Source organism: Callorhinus ursinus, unplaced genomic scaffold, assembly GCF_003265705.2.
Source record: "Callorhinus ursinus isolate GAN/ISIS: 27379988/994484 unplaced genomic scaffold, GSC_fseal_2.0 scaffold11, whole genome shotgun sequence".
NCBI lineage: Eukaryota > Metazoa > Chordata > Mammalia > Carnivora > Otariidae > Callorhinus > Callorhinus ursinus.
Window position 1 is genome coordinate 6,880,439 of NW_027397073.1, and position 16,141 is coordinate 6,896,579.

The window sequence follows — 16,141 nt, forward strand, 5'->3', positions numbered from 1 at the left end:
GCAAGGAGCCTGATGCAGGACTGAAACACCCAGGCGTCCCTCCCATGAACTTTTAATTTGAACATTACTAAGCATAAAATTAAAAAATTACTGCAGTAATTTTTGTCATTAATACATTTTTCAGTGTATACTTTTCTTTAATATTTTATTAAAAACCTTTGGGAAGATGTTTAGGATGGTAATATCTGATTAACAATGACCTTGAGCAGGATCCAGTGGGAGGGGGACACAGATTCACCTGCCAGTACAGTGCCCACATTAAATGAGTAATTTATTATATGGACTTCTTAAGCATTAGTTTGCTCTTTAGAAGCAAATCTAGGTAGTAGAAAACGTGTTGTAACTATACAAATGATAGAGCCAATTGCAACTCTTATTTGGAGATTCAGTCAAGGAGCAAATTATATTTGTTGGATAAAACCATGGTTTACTCATTTGTTTCTTTTCCTTTTGTGTATGTGTGTTTTTAATGAAATAGGTCTGTTAATCCTTCCAATAAACCTTCACCATCGGTCTTCAGTTTGCCTGTCTCAGTTTTTAGAAGGTAAATGATTTATTGTTTTGACTTTTTTTGAAGGTAAGCTGTTTCAGGAAGGTTCATCTGGTATTTAAATCACATGACTTGTAGTGTTTTAATGTTTCCTCACAGTGATGCTTCGGAGAGTTCAGTAAATGCATGTCCCCATCCCCATCTTTCCAACTGGATATGGTTCAGGTGTACAGAAAAGTTGGAAGAACTATACAGTGAACGTGTGCTTACTCTCTCAACATATTTATTTATATGTGATTTTTCTCTGATGCATTTGAAAATAAGTTTCAGATATAATTTTACTTCCCTCCTAATTTTTCCAGCATGTACCTCCTTAAATGAAGGACACTCTCCTATATAACCACTGTACTATGCATGATCACATCTAAGAAAATTAAAAATCATTCTGTAACGTGATCCAATTTCTCCAGTTATATCCAAAATAGTAATTACTCTTGGAGGAGAGCAAGGGGAGTAATTGACATGAAAAGGGAACAAAGAAACTTTCCGAAGGGATAGAAATGTTCTGTAGTTTATTCTGAGTGATGGTCATACAAATGAATGCAAAAGTAAAAATTCTTCAGGCTATATATAAATAGAAAATCTGTGAATTTTAAAGATAAGTAGATTTGTCTTAATAAAACTATGATTAATTTATAAATAACATTCCATAATTTGGTAGGTCTTATTACATGTACTGTGATCATTTTCCTTGCTGTATAATATTCTTTTGTTGTATTTATTTACCACAATTTGTTCATTCTCCAGTCAGAAGGTATTAGGGTTGATTCTTGGTTTTTGTTCCTGTATCCACTCCTATAAACATGTATGTTTCCTGGTATAGTGTGTAAGAGTTCCTTTTAAATATATTGTTCAGAGTGAAATTCCTTGTTTGTAGACATCACCCACTCTTCATGGTCTTTAGATTTGGCTAAGTAATCAAACTCACATGACTTAAAATAGGCCTTGCTTGGAATGAGATTACATGTGTGGGTGCTGGGAGCTGTCTTGGCTTAGAAGACCCATGTGCTGGTAGGAAATAAGTTCTTGAGGTAAGGGTGCCATAGGCATAGTTTCCAGGACCCCACAAAACATGTTACGTGTAAGAGCCACAGCACTAAGGGTTGCTCAGGGCCGTGGCTTCCCATCATGCATTTACGGTTTATTCCCACACCTCCCAGCCCAGAGGTGAGAGTCATTTTTACCGTAAGCACAAACAGCAGCTTAGTAATATTGTTGACATTCCATATCTACTTGGTTGTCCTGGGGCAAAGGGCCAGAATTCGCTCAAGATAAACTTTGTCCATAGAGAAGAACCCCTAAGGGTTTTGTTATTCCTTTACTCACGGTAATGTTATTTTAAAAATTGTTGCCCGTCTGGTGGATGTGTAGTGTTTTTTCAAACTGGCTATGATGTATTACCCTGCACTTTTCATTCCTTTCTTCCTTCTTGTTCTTTAGGCTTAATTTGCAGTTCATTTTCTAACTTACTAAAGAATTCCCCATTGATCAGTTGCCTTGCCTTTTTTTATTCAGTGCGAGTCCTTTCAAGTGGGCTCTGTGTCCTTTTGTCAAGGCCCCACAAGTCTGTTAGTATTTTCTTGTGTTTTAGTACAGAGAAATATCCAAGAATCACCTTTTATTTCCCTATCTGAGACCTAGTGTTAGCCATTTATCTAAGGATTCTGGGTTACTTTTGTGGAAAATTTCGATTTTTAAGATTATTTTCTTAAACTATTCAGCCTGATTTACATGTAGAACTCTCCCTTAGCTTATTTATTGAGACACGTGAAATGAAAAAGCACAGTAAAGTTCCCCTGAGGAATCTTACCCAATTGTATTTATTTAATATTAGTCACAAATATGTGAATTAGGGCTTTGGAATATGTTTTTTTATCAAAATTATTTTTTAACAGTTGAACATGCTAGACGTTACTGTCCTGTAAAACACTGTTAAACTTGGACTGGTTTAAGAGCTGTTGCTGTCGTATCTGTTCTTATATCTAGAAATATTTCTGGGTCTTCTTGGTGACACTAGTGGTTGAGTTTATTGATGATGCAGCTGTGTTCAAGTAAAAATATTAGGTTGTGATTTTGTCACTTAGTGATTCCTGTGAACATAAGGCAATTCATTTAGTCTCTTTAATACTCATTTTGATTATCTGTAAAATGGGTATCAGTGCCATGCATGGAACTGAATGAATGGTGGATGATATATAGCGTTTGGCGTAAAGTAGGTGCTCATGTTCTAGCTGAAACCCTTTATGTGTGACTCACTGTAGCTGCAGGCCTTGACCTCAAGGGGTATTAGTCATCTCTGCTAACAACTCTAATACAACACAGAAGAAGGAAGTCTTCATGCAAGAGTTTAAAATATTTTGGGGAGTTTAGAGGATGGCAAAAGAATAAATGAAATAATATGTACAGCGTGATAACTTCAGAATAGGGGCTACGAGAGTGGTCTCCGTGTTACTGTGAGAACTAGCCCTCATTTATAGCTCCATCCTTTTATAGTAGTGTTCAAGAATTTCAAAGTTCATAATCATTTGTATACATTTTCTTTAGGTATCATCTACCAGTGCGTGTAGTTGGCCACCATGCTGTGAGTCCTTACTCCATAGTTTTGCCATTATCTGCTGATTGCTTGTCCTTGAAGCCGGTCTCAGACATGCTGAGAATAGCTTGGAACTTGTCCTGGTATCATGGGAGTGATAATCTGTTGAAGCACCTGAATTCTGAACCTCAAATCCAAGAGTAAGCTGTTATGTTTAGTTGAAAAAGTGTTCATATTTAACAAATTATAAGTAACTAGTTTGGTTTTATTCTTCCTTTAGGTCAAGTGGCTTTTTTACTTGCTACCATCTGATCCTCTTTTTCCACTGATGATTATAATTTTTACTTTGTTTTAAAAATTACATGTGTTCATTACTTTTTAGAAACCATCACACAAGGAAATTTTTTTTATTATGTTATGTTAATCACCATACATTACGTCATTAGTTTTTGATGTAGTGTTCCATGACACAAGGAAATTTAAATTTAAAAGCATATGCTTTATGCTGTTTTAGAGATTATATAAAGTTTGATTATTATTTTTAAAATTTTTATTTTTTTTCAGAGAGTGCACACACACGAGCGGGAGTGGGGGCTGGAGGGCAGGGAGGTGCAGAAGGAGAGGCAGAGAGAGAATCTTAGGCAGGCTCCATACCCAGCACAGATCCTGACACAGGGCTCGATCTCACGACCGTGAAATCATGAACTTAGCTGAAACCAAGAGTCAGACCTTAATCAACTGAGCTACCCAGGCACCTCAGGTTTGGTTAGTTAATGGATATAAATCTCTAGGGAAAGTAGTCTGGATTAGAGTCAAAGTTCAGTAAGTATATATATATATATAAATGTTATCATTACTGTGATGATGATGAAGATTACTTTGGAATATCCTAATATTCTGACCTATCATTGCTTTCTTGTTTGAATGAAAGTTATATTTCTGTGAGCAGGAAAATGTCAATACAAACACTCAGAATGCTAACATAAAACTCTAATTGACAGATACATACCAGATTTTCTTTTGGCCCTGAGTCAGCCTTTAAAATGAAGATAAAACAATTTTTTGGAGAGAGTTTATAATAAACCTAAATGTGAGCTTTTATTCAAATAGTTTTATGTTGCTCTTCCTTTGTTTCTTTTTGTTTAGATTTTCAGATGCATTGAAGTTATGCACAGAGGACACCCTTGCTCTGCAGATGACACACACAGCTAGTGCACTGAGGGACTGTCTTCGTTCCATTGTCGAGGCTGCAGCTCACAGGGAAGTGAGGGCTGCTATCACGAACATGAGTTTTTATCTTCTGAATGACAGGCTGTCTTTAAAGGGTGGTGCTGGCCCATGTGGGGTTACCTTGAAGTGCTTGTCTTGGCACACCACACTGAACAGGTCAGTATATACAGCTCAGGGCTTCCAGTTTCAAAGAGCAGGATTGAATCGTATTTGGGTCTGTCTCCGTATCTTTGAAGATAACAGCATGTATTCTTGTTGCTATCGTTAGAGAAATGTTTTTTTTCAATAAGAAAAACTGGGAATTTCATTATGTGTAGTAAATAATAGCGAAAGAGAAAAATTTTCTTAAATCACTGCATTTTGGAATTCATAATAAACAACACAGTTTTTATATCCTATCAGAAAATTTTATTTCACTATCTCACAAAAGGAGATGATTAGGATAAGACATGGTTGAACAAAATGAATGTTTATTGCTGTCCACATTGTAAGAGAGCCAAAACATCAGTGAATCGACTGAGAAGTTTGGTACACCTGCAGTGGGCTGTTTTGTTTTGTTTTGCTTTTTTTTTATTCTTAAGAAAATTCTCCTACTTTTCTTTTTACCCTGAATTTCATGAAGTTGATTGCCGCGTGTGGCGATTCTTTAGTAGTTATTGGGAAGCCTCTAGCTCGTAAATTGCACATGTTTCACTGGTAGCAGATGGCTGCATCTGAGACAAGACGGACAAGCAGCCATTGACAGTAGCTTTCCATTTTAATCTTCATGTGAATTTAGCGTAAGATGTATAACTTTCTATTAAACATAATGTGTGCAATTTTCAAAGTGTGAGGTTAAGTGAATTTCTGAAATGGGGACTCAAAATGGATCTCTCACAATTCAGATATCTAATTTGGCTTTTCCACTGGTGTGTGTTGGAATCAGCCAGTACCTCCTTATGAGAGAGGTGGCAGTTGAGCATCAGGGTTTTTGTAAGTTAGTTGTTAAAACACAGCCATTCTTAAAAATGAAATTACATAAACTTACAGTTAAATTCTAAGAAAAATAAAAGTAATGATTATGCAAATATCATCACTTGCTGATTATTTTACAACATGTTACTGATACCTGTGTTCTTGAGGTGATTCATACCTGTTATGTCTGTGTTGTGAAAAGGCCACACAATGGTGTACTGCTGTGTTGTCTCTCTGTGTGTTATGTTGGTGGCTTGCAGTCAGCAATGGGGGCATATTTACACTATGAAAATTGGCAAACACAAGAAATCCTCCCACTCCTTGCCTGGTTGTTAAATATTTATCAGCACACCACTTACTGTAAAGAGCTAGAAACCATGATAATTGTCTTTTTAATTGCAGGTTTTTACAGGTGCTTCCTGCTTGCACTGAAGATGAGAAACTGCTAATAGATATCATACATTTTTTAAATAAGTTATTGAAGGAACAAAGAAAAAACTCATCAGTAGAACTTCTAAACTGGCTTCTAGAATTACTTCTTAGACATGTAAGTGTTATTAAGGAATTGGATTTTAGGTGTGAGAAATGATTTGTTTGTAAAAATTAGTAATGCTATGTAATGAAAAGGCATAATTTTTATATAGCCCACGTTTAGTAAAGTAGTCTTCATGTTGTTTGAAAGTGTTTACTGAAAACTTTGGAGTAGAGAAGATTTTTTCCAAGAAGTTACATAAGGTAGAACCTGTAAAGAAAGAAATCTGTAAATATTACTACTTTATAAAAATAACATGGCAGTGAATAAGACAAAAAAACCTGTCTTCATGGAGTACATTCCAGGGGGTGGAATGGACAGAAAACAAAGATTTTCTGCAGGTGGGAGCAATAAGTGTGAAGAGGAAACATAGATAACGAGACAGAGCTAGGCAGGCATGGTGGGATGCTACTTTGGACATGATGGTCAGGGAAGGCTCGCCTCTTTGACTAACATTTGGCCAGGGCACTGAGTTCAGTGTGGGAGTCAGCCATATAGGTATCTAAGGGAAGAGTGTTCTAGCCAGAGAGGAAAAAAATGCAAAAGCACTTAGTTGTCAGGGCCATGTCTGAAAAACAACTAAGAGGTCCATGTGGCAGCAACAGGATGAATAGAGTATAGTGGTAGGAGATGAGATCAGAAGGATGTTCAGAATCAAGCTCAAATAGAACCTTATAGGCTATGGAGCTTAACCTATATGAGAGAGAAAGCAGGTGGAGGGTTTTGAGCAGAAGAGTTACATGCTGTGACTTCAGTTTAAGAAGATCGTGGTAGCAGCTGTCTCTGGAACCATAGGTCGCATGAGTGGAAGCTGGGAGGCCTACAGTAACCCAGGGGAGGGATGGTGGTAGCTTGGCCTAGAGTGGGAATGGGCGAGGTGGTGGAGAAGGCAGCTCTCTCGCTCTCTCTCCCCCTCTCTCCTTCTCTCCCTCTCTCATACACACACCTGTAGGACTGTGACTAAGTGTGGAAATTATGGTTCTGGACTACAATTTAAATGTTATGAAAGATGAAAAGCAAAAATAGCATCACTAACAAAAGCTCAGAGATGAAAGGGGTAGATCAGATAGGAACATAAAATAAGTCCAAAATACCATAAGCAAGGTGCTATATGTACATGACTCTGTGATTGGATTTTGTATTATGTTCTTTGATATGTCTGTGTTTTCTGAAAAACTACACTTTTAAATTATCATAGCAAGTTTTTCCTTAATAAACTTTATTTTTTATATTTTTCTCTGGACATTTTTTCTTTCAGATTAACTTTATTTTCAATTTGTGTAACTTACAATGAAACAGTTATCCAGTAGGAGGGTATTTATATGTAGGTTTTATTGACTTCTGTATGTATGGCAAGAAATACTTTAAATATAGTTAAAAAGACATGATAAACTGAGAAAAATATAACACAAATGAGAGATGATGGACTAATTTCCTTAAAGTACATAATAAGTGAAGCCTTAAGAAGATGATTGAACTCCCAGAACACATAGACTTATAAATTTTGCTCTCCTATTATATTCTTGAGGATGATTTCAAAGTATCATATTTACTGTACTTTGATTTTCTTGTATCATTTAATTGTTAAAAAAATTAAAGCATTTGGAGGCAGTTATTTTCTGACCATTTTTAATAAAGCAAAACAGTAAAACCTTATGTCACTATAGTTCCTCCTTCAGCTTTTAGGCAGGCTTAAATATTTTAGAGATTGTATATTAAAATATTAATAAAAGAATCTTACGAAGCTTTTCCTCTGAAAAATCGATTTTTGATCTATAAATTTTTTATAACTTCATAATCTTTTTAGTCTTTTTTTTAAAAAGGATAGAAACTATCCTTTTTAAAAAGAAACAGAAAGAACAAAAAGAAACAGCCTCCTCCTTAGGTTGAAGTTCTTGGATTCTGAGAGTTATGGTTGCTTTGGGTTGTGAAAATAGCAGTTATAGTGGGCTTAGGTAGACTCTTTTCTTGAAACTCCGTGTAATAATTCAGTGTTTGCGTAAGAGACTTTGTACATGGTATATATGGTAGAAAAATAACTATGTATATTAAGATATATTCACCTAAATTATATAACTATAGTTAAAACTTTACATTTATTATGAATTTTATAGTATGGCATGAGTGCTGATGCATATTTTATAATTTATTGATAGTTTTGAAGTTAAAATGAAATTTCTACAAAATTCTGAATGATTGTACTGTAATTTTCATGCAGTTTTAGAGGATTTTTGGTGTAAATTAAATATATTTGACTTTGGTATCAAGGCTGTCTTTGGTTGGGAAAGCTTTTACTTTGTCTCATATGTTATCATCACTGGTGTTATAAATAACAATAGAGTGAGCAAAAGGTGAGCAGTGGACTTAAGCATCCACTATTAAGAGAGTTTACTCTCTGTCATGCTACAAGGATTAAATTATTAAGTGTTATGTAAAGAGTAATGTTCAATATAAAGGAAGCCTGAAAATAAAGTCAAATGCCTTTTAATCATCTGAAATGGGTAAAATAAGTGAGAGATGATTTAAGGTCAGTAAAATAGTATTTCCAAAGGAATTGTTTTCAGTGTATGGACATAATATGAAAAAGTATATGAAAGCCATGGCAAAAACTAGTAAAATTAGGCAGAGTACTTGAATACTTGATCAGGCAGAAGATTGCGAACAGGAAGCATAAAGAAAAGTCAGCTAACTTACCGAGGGGAGATTGAGAAACTTTCTCTTGTGAAAAATTTGTATGTTTATTGGAACATCTATTTGTTACAAACATTTTAGGCACTTTAGGAATTTAGGACACCACTAATTTACATTTTAGTGTAATGATGATTTAGTTAATATATATAAAATCACCTAGAACTGCTGAGTTTGAATACCTTTCTTTTCAGAATGAGTTTTTTGAGGGAAGGTCATAAAAGTGGGGCCATAATTTCTGTTTTTGGGGGGGTAGGCTATTGAGAACTGTTCAGCGTATGTCTCTCTGTGTTGGTCGACTTTCACAGGCGCATGTGCACTGAGAGTTCACGGAGGGCAGTGCATGTCCTATTGTTGTCGGTTGCTGATGGATGTTAAAGTGGATGTGATGAGTGGTAACTGTGTGGTTAAGGAAAATGAGCCATCATTGTAGAAATGGTTGCTTTTGGATGTTGGCGGTGACAAAGTAATGGTAATGGTAGTTGGTTTAAATGTGGGATTGAATACTAATGTCTAAAGACAAAACCTTCACGTATGATTAAGCACTTGAGACCAGTAGGCATCAGTAGAGAGACATCTCTTCATTGTATATGAGGAATGGTAATTCATCCCATATTTTAGAAGTGATGTTGCTGAGGTTCACTGAATCATAATATTCACATGTAAAGTTAGAAAGGGAAGAAGATCTCAGCAAGTACTAGCATAAACAAGTTATTAACAATGAAGTTTTTTGGAAGAATCTTAGTTTCAGGTGTATACATACTATAACATATTAATCTATCAATCAGGAGTTTCTACTTAATTTTTATGGGTATATCAGGATTAATAATTCCTGATATTAAAACTGTATTTTACCAAGATGGAGTTTACATTAAAAACAACTTTTTTATTTTGTCAGTATTTATGGGACTTGAAGTAAGTCTTTGGTTATTTGGGTCTAAGAATACTATAGAGTATGTATATTTATTTTTATGATTTTTATTAAATGTGTATTTTGATTGTTTTATTCCTATATAAAACATAGAAGTTGTAGTCATGTTTTATGTAATTTTATTTGATCCAAATGAGGTACTTCTTGTTCAGGATGAAAGGAAAGCTGAAAGAAAAATGCTGCTTAGGTATGAAACATAGTAAAGTAAGTTAAAAGTAAATTGGGGACATCTGTCCCCAATACTTTCTAAAAGCTCTCAGTTGTATTCTTTATAATTGTGTGTACCTGATTGAAGTATTCTGTATGTACTGCATAATATAAACAGACTAGAATTTTCTTCCCATTTTTTTTATTTCCACAAAAAGAATGCAGTTATTTTTTAATTGAGTTCTTTAGGTGAAGGATTTCATAACAATCATAATTACATCTTGATTTTATCTCTTTTTGTATGTTGTAATATGCAGAATTGATGTGACATAATATGGGGGACAGAATATTAGCTTTGAAGTAAGATGATTCTCAGGTTGAATCCTTGCTTTGTTCATTCATAGGACTGTGGACAAGTTATATAACCTCTTTATAAACCCCTCTTTGCCTGTCTATAAAATATGAAAATGCACATCTTCTAGTTTAGTCAAAAAGTGGAATCTTTTTTTTTTTTAAATTTTATTATGTTATGTTAGTCACCATACATCATTAGTTTTTGATGTAGTGATCCACGATTCATGGTTTTCATGTAACACCCAGTGCTCCATGCAGAACGTGCCCTCCTTAATACCCATCACCAGGCTAACCCATCCCCCCACCCCCCTCCCCTCTAGAACCCTCAGTTTGTTTCTCAGAGTCCATCGTCTCTCATGGTTCATCTCCCCCTCCGATTTCCCGCCTTCATTTTTCCCTTCCTTCTCCTAATGTCCTCCATGCTCTTCCTTATGTTCCACAAATAAGTAAAACCATATGATAATTGACTTTCTCTGCTTGACTTACTTCACTTAGCATAATCTCCTCCAGTCCCATCCATGTTGATATAAAAGTTGGGTATTCATCCTTTCTGATGGCTGAGTAATATTCCATTCCATTATATATGGACCACATCTTCTTTATCCATTCGTCTGTTGAAGGGCATCTCGGCTCTTTCCACAGTTTCGCTATTGCGGACATTGCTGCTATGAACATTGGGGTGCATATGGCCCTTCTTTTCACTACATCTGTGTCAAAATAGAATCTTGTTTTCTTTCTCTTTTTAGCACAGTGCCTATGCCATTATAGGTGATCAATAACTATTCCGTGTATCTTTAACGCTGTTTGTTAATAAAACATTTTCTACTCTTAGTATTATTAAAAATAATTACATTATATTTCTTTAGCTACATTTTTTTTAAAGTTGGAAAGCAGGAAGAAATTTAAGTAGTACTAGTTTTATTTATCAGCCTATCAAATTGGCAAAGATTGCATCAGTAATAATGCTCAGCATTGGTCTTCCCTCACCCTGCTTAGTTGTATGTATTTGTGCATATTTTGCAGAGACAATTTGGCAATATATGTTGAATGTATTAAAACAATTAAAGCTATTTTTGCTTAGAATTCACACAGGATATAATCAGAGTTGAACACCCTGCTGCACAGCTCAGTGAAATTAGAAATCACCCATTCTTTAGTAGCTGGTGTGGTAAATCCTTACGGTTGAAAAATAATCAGTAAAATAATTTTTTTAAGAAATACTGATAACATTAAGTCAAAAAAGGGGTAATAATAGTGGGTTTTTTCACTTGATCTCAGCTTTGTTAGAAATATGGAATTATAATTGTGTGTATGTTTATATGCCCACAAAAAGAATAGTGTGCACCAGTAAACTAATAGAGACTATCTCTGTGAAGTGTGATCATGGGTGGTTTTTGTTTTTCTTTGTGCTTCTCGATATTATACTCAGTTTTCTATAATAGATGTGCTGTTCTTTTGTCGAGATAACATATGAAGCACCTTTTGAGTTTAGAACATAACATCTCTATTAATGCACTAGAGACCCATACCTACTGGCTAGGTAATATAACTCAGGTTGGCCAGAATGTGATATGTAGCAAAAATCTTTATAGGAAACAACACACAGCTCAACTGGAGAGTAAATACGTTTTTTTACAAATATATTTTTTAGAGTCCAAACCCACTGTTAGACCTGCTGGTTCTGACGGAGTCACAGGCACGAGAGGAAGCGGATGACATCCGGACTGCTGTCAGGCAACAGCTCCAGAAAGAACTGATTGCTCTTTTCAATACCTTGCTTCTCAGTTTCATGGCAGTTACTGACAGGTACCGTTTGTTGTTGAAGGTTTGGGGACATTGATATAGAACCTAGTTTCCTTTTGATTTCCAAATCAAGGAAGAAAGAATTCAATAATAATCAGTTGTGGTCTGTTTGTTTTTATTTCAGTGGAATCTCTGGTAGAGCCTGATTGTAATTTCACACACACACACACACACACACACACACACACACACAGTATTTTGCTGTCTCTAGGTTTTAGGTTTTAGTCCTCTCTTAATAGGTTTTAGGTCTTGGTCCTCTCTTAATTCTCGGAGCAATTTACCCATTTCTATGACTTTATGACTGTTTTTACATAGATGATTTTTAAGTGTGTATCTATAATTCTGACTTAAAAATTTTTTTAATTAGATAAAATTTACTATTTTAACCATTTTAAAGTATACTGTTGAGTGGTTTTAATGTGTTCACAATGTTGTTCAACTGTCACTATTTATTCCAGAATATTTTCATTACTCTGAAAAAAAACTTTGTACCCATAAGCAGTTCCTCCTCATTTACCCCTTACCCAAGCCTATGGCAACCACTAATCTTTCTGCCTCTATGAATTTGCTTATTCTGGACATTTTAAATAAATGGAATCAGACATATGTGATATTTTGTGTCTGATTTCACATCGTGTTTTCAAGCTCCATCCGTATTATAGCACATATCAGTGCTTGTTTCTTCCTGTAGCTGATTAATATTCCAGGTATAAATATACCACATTCTGTTTATCCATTTTTCTGTTGGTAGACATGTGAGTTGTTTCTACTTTTGATTATTATGAATACTGCAACTATAAGCATTTGTGTACAAGTTTTGTGTAAACACATGTTTTTAATTCTCCAGTATATACTTACAACTAGAATTGCTGGTTCATGTGGTAACTCTGTGATTACTTTTTTGAGGAATTTTGTTTTCCATAGCAGCTATATCATTTTACATTCCCACCAGCAATGTTTGAGTGTTCTAATTTCTCAACACCTGCCCTAACACTTCTTATTATGGCCATCCCAGTGGTGTAAACTAGAATCATTTTGGTTTTGATTCCATTTCCCTAATGAGAAATGATGTTGAGCATCTTTTCATGTGCTTAATGATTATTTGTTATCTTCTCTGGAGAAATGTCTTTTCAAGTCCTTCACCTATTTTTGCATTGGGTTGTTGTTGTTGAGTCATCTTTACATATTTTGGACATCAACCTTTTATCAAATATGATTTGCAAAATTTTCTTCCATTCTGTGGGTTGTGTTTTAACTCTTTGGATAGTGTCCTTTGATGTACAAAAGTTTTTTTATCTGTTTGAGGTCTTCCTGTGCTCAGATCCCAAATCTCTGCTGGGAGGAAAGACCTGATCCCACACACATGACATTTGAAACAACTAACGTGTCAAAACAACACTAATTCAGCTCAACACCTGACTAGATCTCAAAGATCAGCCTCCTAACCAAATCTTGTGACCAAATGGCAAACCATTTCTATGGGAAACTATTAGGTACTTTGCTTTCAGTAGCTCTTATATACAAATATTTGACATACAATCACAAATGGAGAGAATTATAAAGAAGTAGGAAAATGTCTTCTGTAATTGAGAGAAAAAAGTCATTGGAAACAGACTCACAAATGTCAACTATTAGAGGAACTTTAAAGCTATAATAAATAATATTTTCAATATAAATTAGATGAAAAGATGGACAAGATAAGTAAAAATATGTAGAATATCAATAGAGAAATGGAAACTGCAAAAAAGAACTAAATAGTAATTCTGCAACTGAGAAATACAGTTTCTAAAGTAAATAAGTCATTGCATGGGCTTAGCAGCAGACTAGACACAGTATAAAAGAGGATTAGTAAATTTAGAATACAAGTCAATAAAAATTTCACTAAAGAGGGTCACCTAGGGACCTTCTGAGGTACTGAGAATGTTTTATATGTTGTTATGCTTGTGGTTACATGATTATTTACATATGTAAACCATCCTGTAGTGTATATATAAGATTTGTGAATTTTACCTCATGCATTTATGCCTCATTAAAGTACTGAAAACAAGAACAAAGTGAATCCATAGTAGACTCTGGAATGTGTATGCAATCTCTTGGGGAGGGGGCTTATTAAAATATTAAGATCAGTAGCTCACTGGAATCTACATATTAAATAAGTGTCATAGGTAGTCCCTTGGGCTAGACTTTGAGAAACAGTGCAATGGACTGTTCTTCGGGTGTATGTTCTTTGGATGTTGAGCGGAACTTGCGTAGCGAGGATGAGACCGTTTGGGTGTGGAGCTTGGGGAAGGTTCACAGGGACCAGGAGAGGGAACTGGTGGCAGCTGTGCCAGGTTGAACTGGGGTTGGTTAGATATTTGCAGAGGCACCATTGCCTTTGATGGTATAGTTTTTCTTTTGGAGTGGTTAAGGTAAAAGCAGAAAATGAGAATGACTTTTATGTTAATTTAAAAAACAGAAGAACAGGGGCGCCTGGGTGGCTCAGTTGTTAAGCGTCTGCCTTCGGCTCAGGTCATGATTCCAGGGTCCTGGGATTGAGCCCTGCATCGGGCTTCCTGCTCAGTGGGGAGTCTGCTTCTCCCTCTCCCTCTGACCCTCCCCCCAACTTGCTTACTCACTCTCTCTCAAATAAATAAAATCTTAAAAAAAACCAGAAGAACATTTTTAATGCTATTAATTAGATTACAAGTGATCCTTGCACAACACAGGTTTGAACTATGTGGGTCCACTTATACATGGATCTTTTGGGGATAAATGCAGTATAGTACTGTATATGTATTTTCTTAATAATATTTTCCTTTGTTGGGGTGCCTGGCTGGGTCCGTCAATAGAGCATGTGCCTTTTGATCTTAGGGTTATGAGTTCAGGTCCCATGTTGGGTGTAGAGCTTACTTAAAAAAACAAAAACAAAAACAAAACTTTCTTTTCTCTAGTTTGCTTTATTGTAAGAAAACAGTATATTATAACATACAAAATACATGTTAATTGACTTTATGCTATCAGTAAGGCTTCTGGTCAACAGTAGGCTATTTGTTGGATTTTTGGAGAGTCAAAAAGTGTATAAGGATTTTTGACTGCACGTGTGGGTCATTGCCCCTAACCTCCACGTCGTTCAAGGTTCAGCTGTACTTCGTTGTTGACTCGTGAGGAATATGAATTTATACAAATAACCTTTAGGCTTTGGTGTAAGTTCTGAGTGTTTCTAAAACTTTGAAAACACCTAGATGACAGGCATATAAAAATTATGATCTTTAAATCATACAACTATACACCTATAATACTGTGATGGAATGGGTAAAAATATAGGCAGTAGTTGTCAATTTTGGAGTTTAAAAATCTGTAAAACTGAGAAAATTGCAGATTTTATTCGATACTTTGTTATACAATGATGTTACTTCTTCCAGCAATTTCATCTTTGTATTCATGCCTACTTATTTGTTTCAGGTATTTTGTTTTCTTTCTTTTTTTTTAAGATTTTATTTATTTATTTGACACAGAGAGAGAGAGACAGTGAGAGAGGGAACACAAGCAGGGGGAGTGGGAGAGGGAGAAGCAGGCTTCCTGCGGAGTAGGGAGCCAGTTGCGGGGCTTGATCCCAGGACCCTGGGATCATGACCTGAGCCGAAGGCAGACGCTTAATGACTGAGCCACCCAGGTGCCCCAGGGATTTTGTTTTCTAATAAAAAATGTTCTCTTGATTGTTCTGTTTCTGACAGTTGCATTTAAATTATGTGTCAAACTCATTAAAACTTTTTATTTTAGCTTTCTGGGGAAAACAACTTCAGCTAATGAAAAACTCAAGTTTCTAATGATTAAAAGTATAGATTTAATATATGTAAGTTAAAGTCATTTAAAGTACGCATTTAATTTTCCATTCCAACTTTTAAATTTTATTTTTGGGTGCCAAATCCGTTTAGGTATTTTTCAATGTAATTGTTATTGGTCCTTTACATCGTATACTCTAGATGGTATATTAACTGTATTTTCCTTGAAAAATCTTGTTTGAGACTGCTGTTTCTCCTGGTTCATACTTTAATGACGTATTAAGTTGTTAGTAACCCTCTGCCATCAATAAGTTAACCCATTAAGCCCATCACACTTGTTCTCTTGTTGATTTTTTTTCCTTCTTTTACATACACAGGAAGTGCTTGGAGCTTCTTTACGTTTTCCAAACGCAGCTGGCTTTGAAACTGCTCCAGTGCCTGAGAGTCACGGATGCTCCTCACTTCTATGGCCTGCCATCCCTCGAGAGGACCTTACGAGGGATGGCTCATCTCACAGCATCTCCAGGATGGAGCTCACATTCTCCTCTCACAAAGCCGCTTGAAATTTGTGTTAAGTACTTATCAGGTCTCCTTGAAGTAAGTAAAAATAACCAGTAACTATAACAACAATAATAACTCCCAAAGTATAGCTATT

The 16,141-nt window shown here is 35.4% G+C and overlaps 1 protein-coding gene across 3 annotated transcripts in view; it reads left to right on the forward strand.

Annotated features, from left to right (window-relative positions):
• The window catches only part of RTTN (rotatin), a 160,420-nt gene that overhangs the window by 66,718 nt on the left and 77,561 nt on the right, over window positions 1-16,141 (forward strand). For all 3 annotated transcript variants that reach the window (XM_025886778.2, XM_073898061.1, XM_073898060.1), the window contains 6 exons: window positions 479-544; window positions 3,095-3,283; window positions 4,230-4,469; window positions 5,670-5,814; window positions 11,571-11,725; window positions 15,864-16,083. In XM_025886778.2, the coding sequence (XP_025742563.1) occupies window positions 479-544; window positions 3,095-3,283; window positions 4,230-4,469; window positions 5,670-5,814; window positions 11,571-11,725; window positions 15,864-16,083 (1,015 nt within the window). The remainder of the gene's footprint in view (window positions 1-478; window positions 545-3,094; window positions 3,284-4,229; window positions 4,470-5,669; window positions 5,815-11,570; window positions 11,726-15,863; window positions 16,084-16,141) is intronic.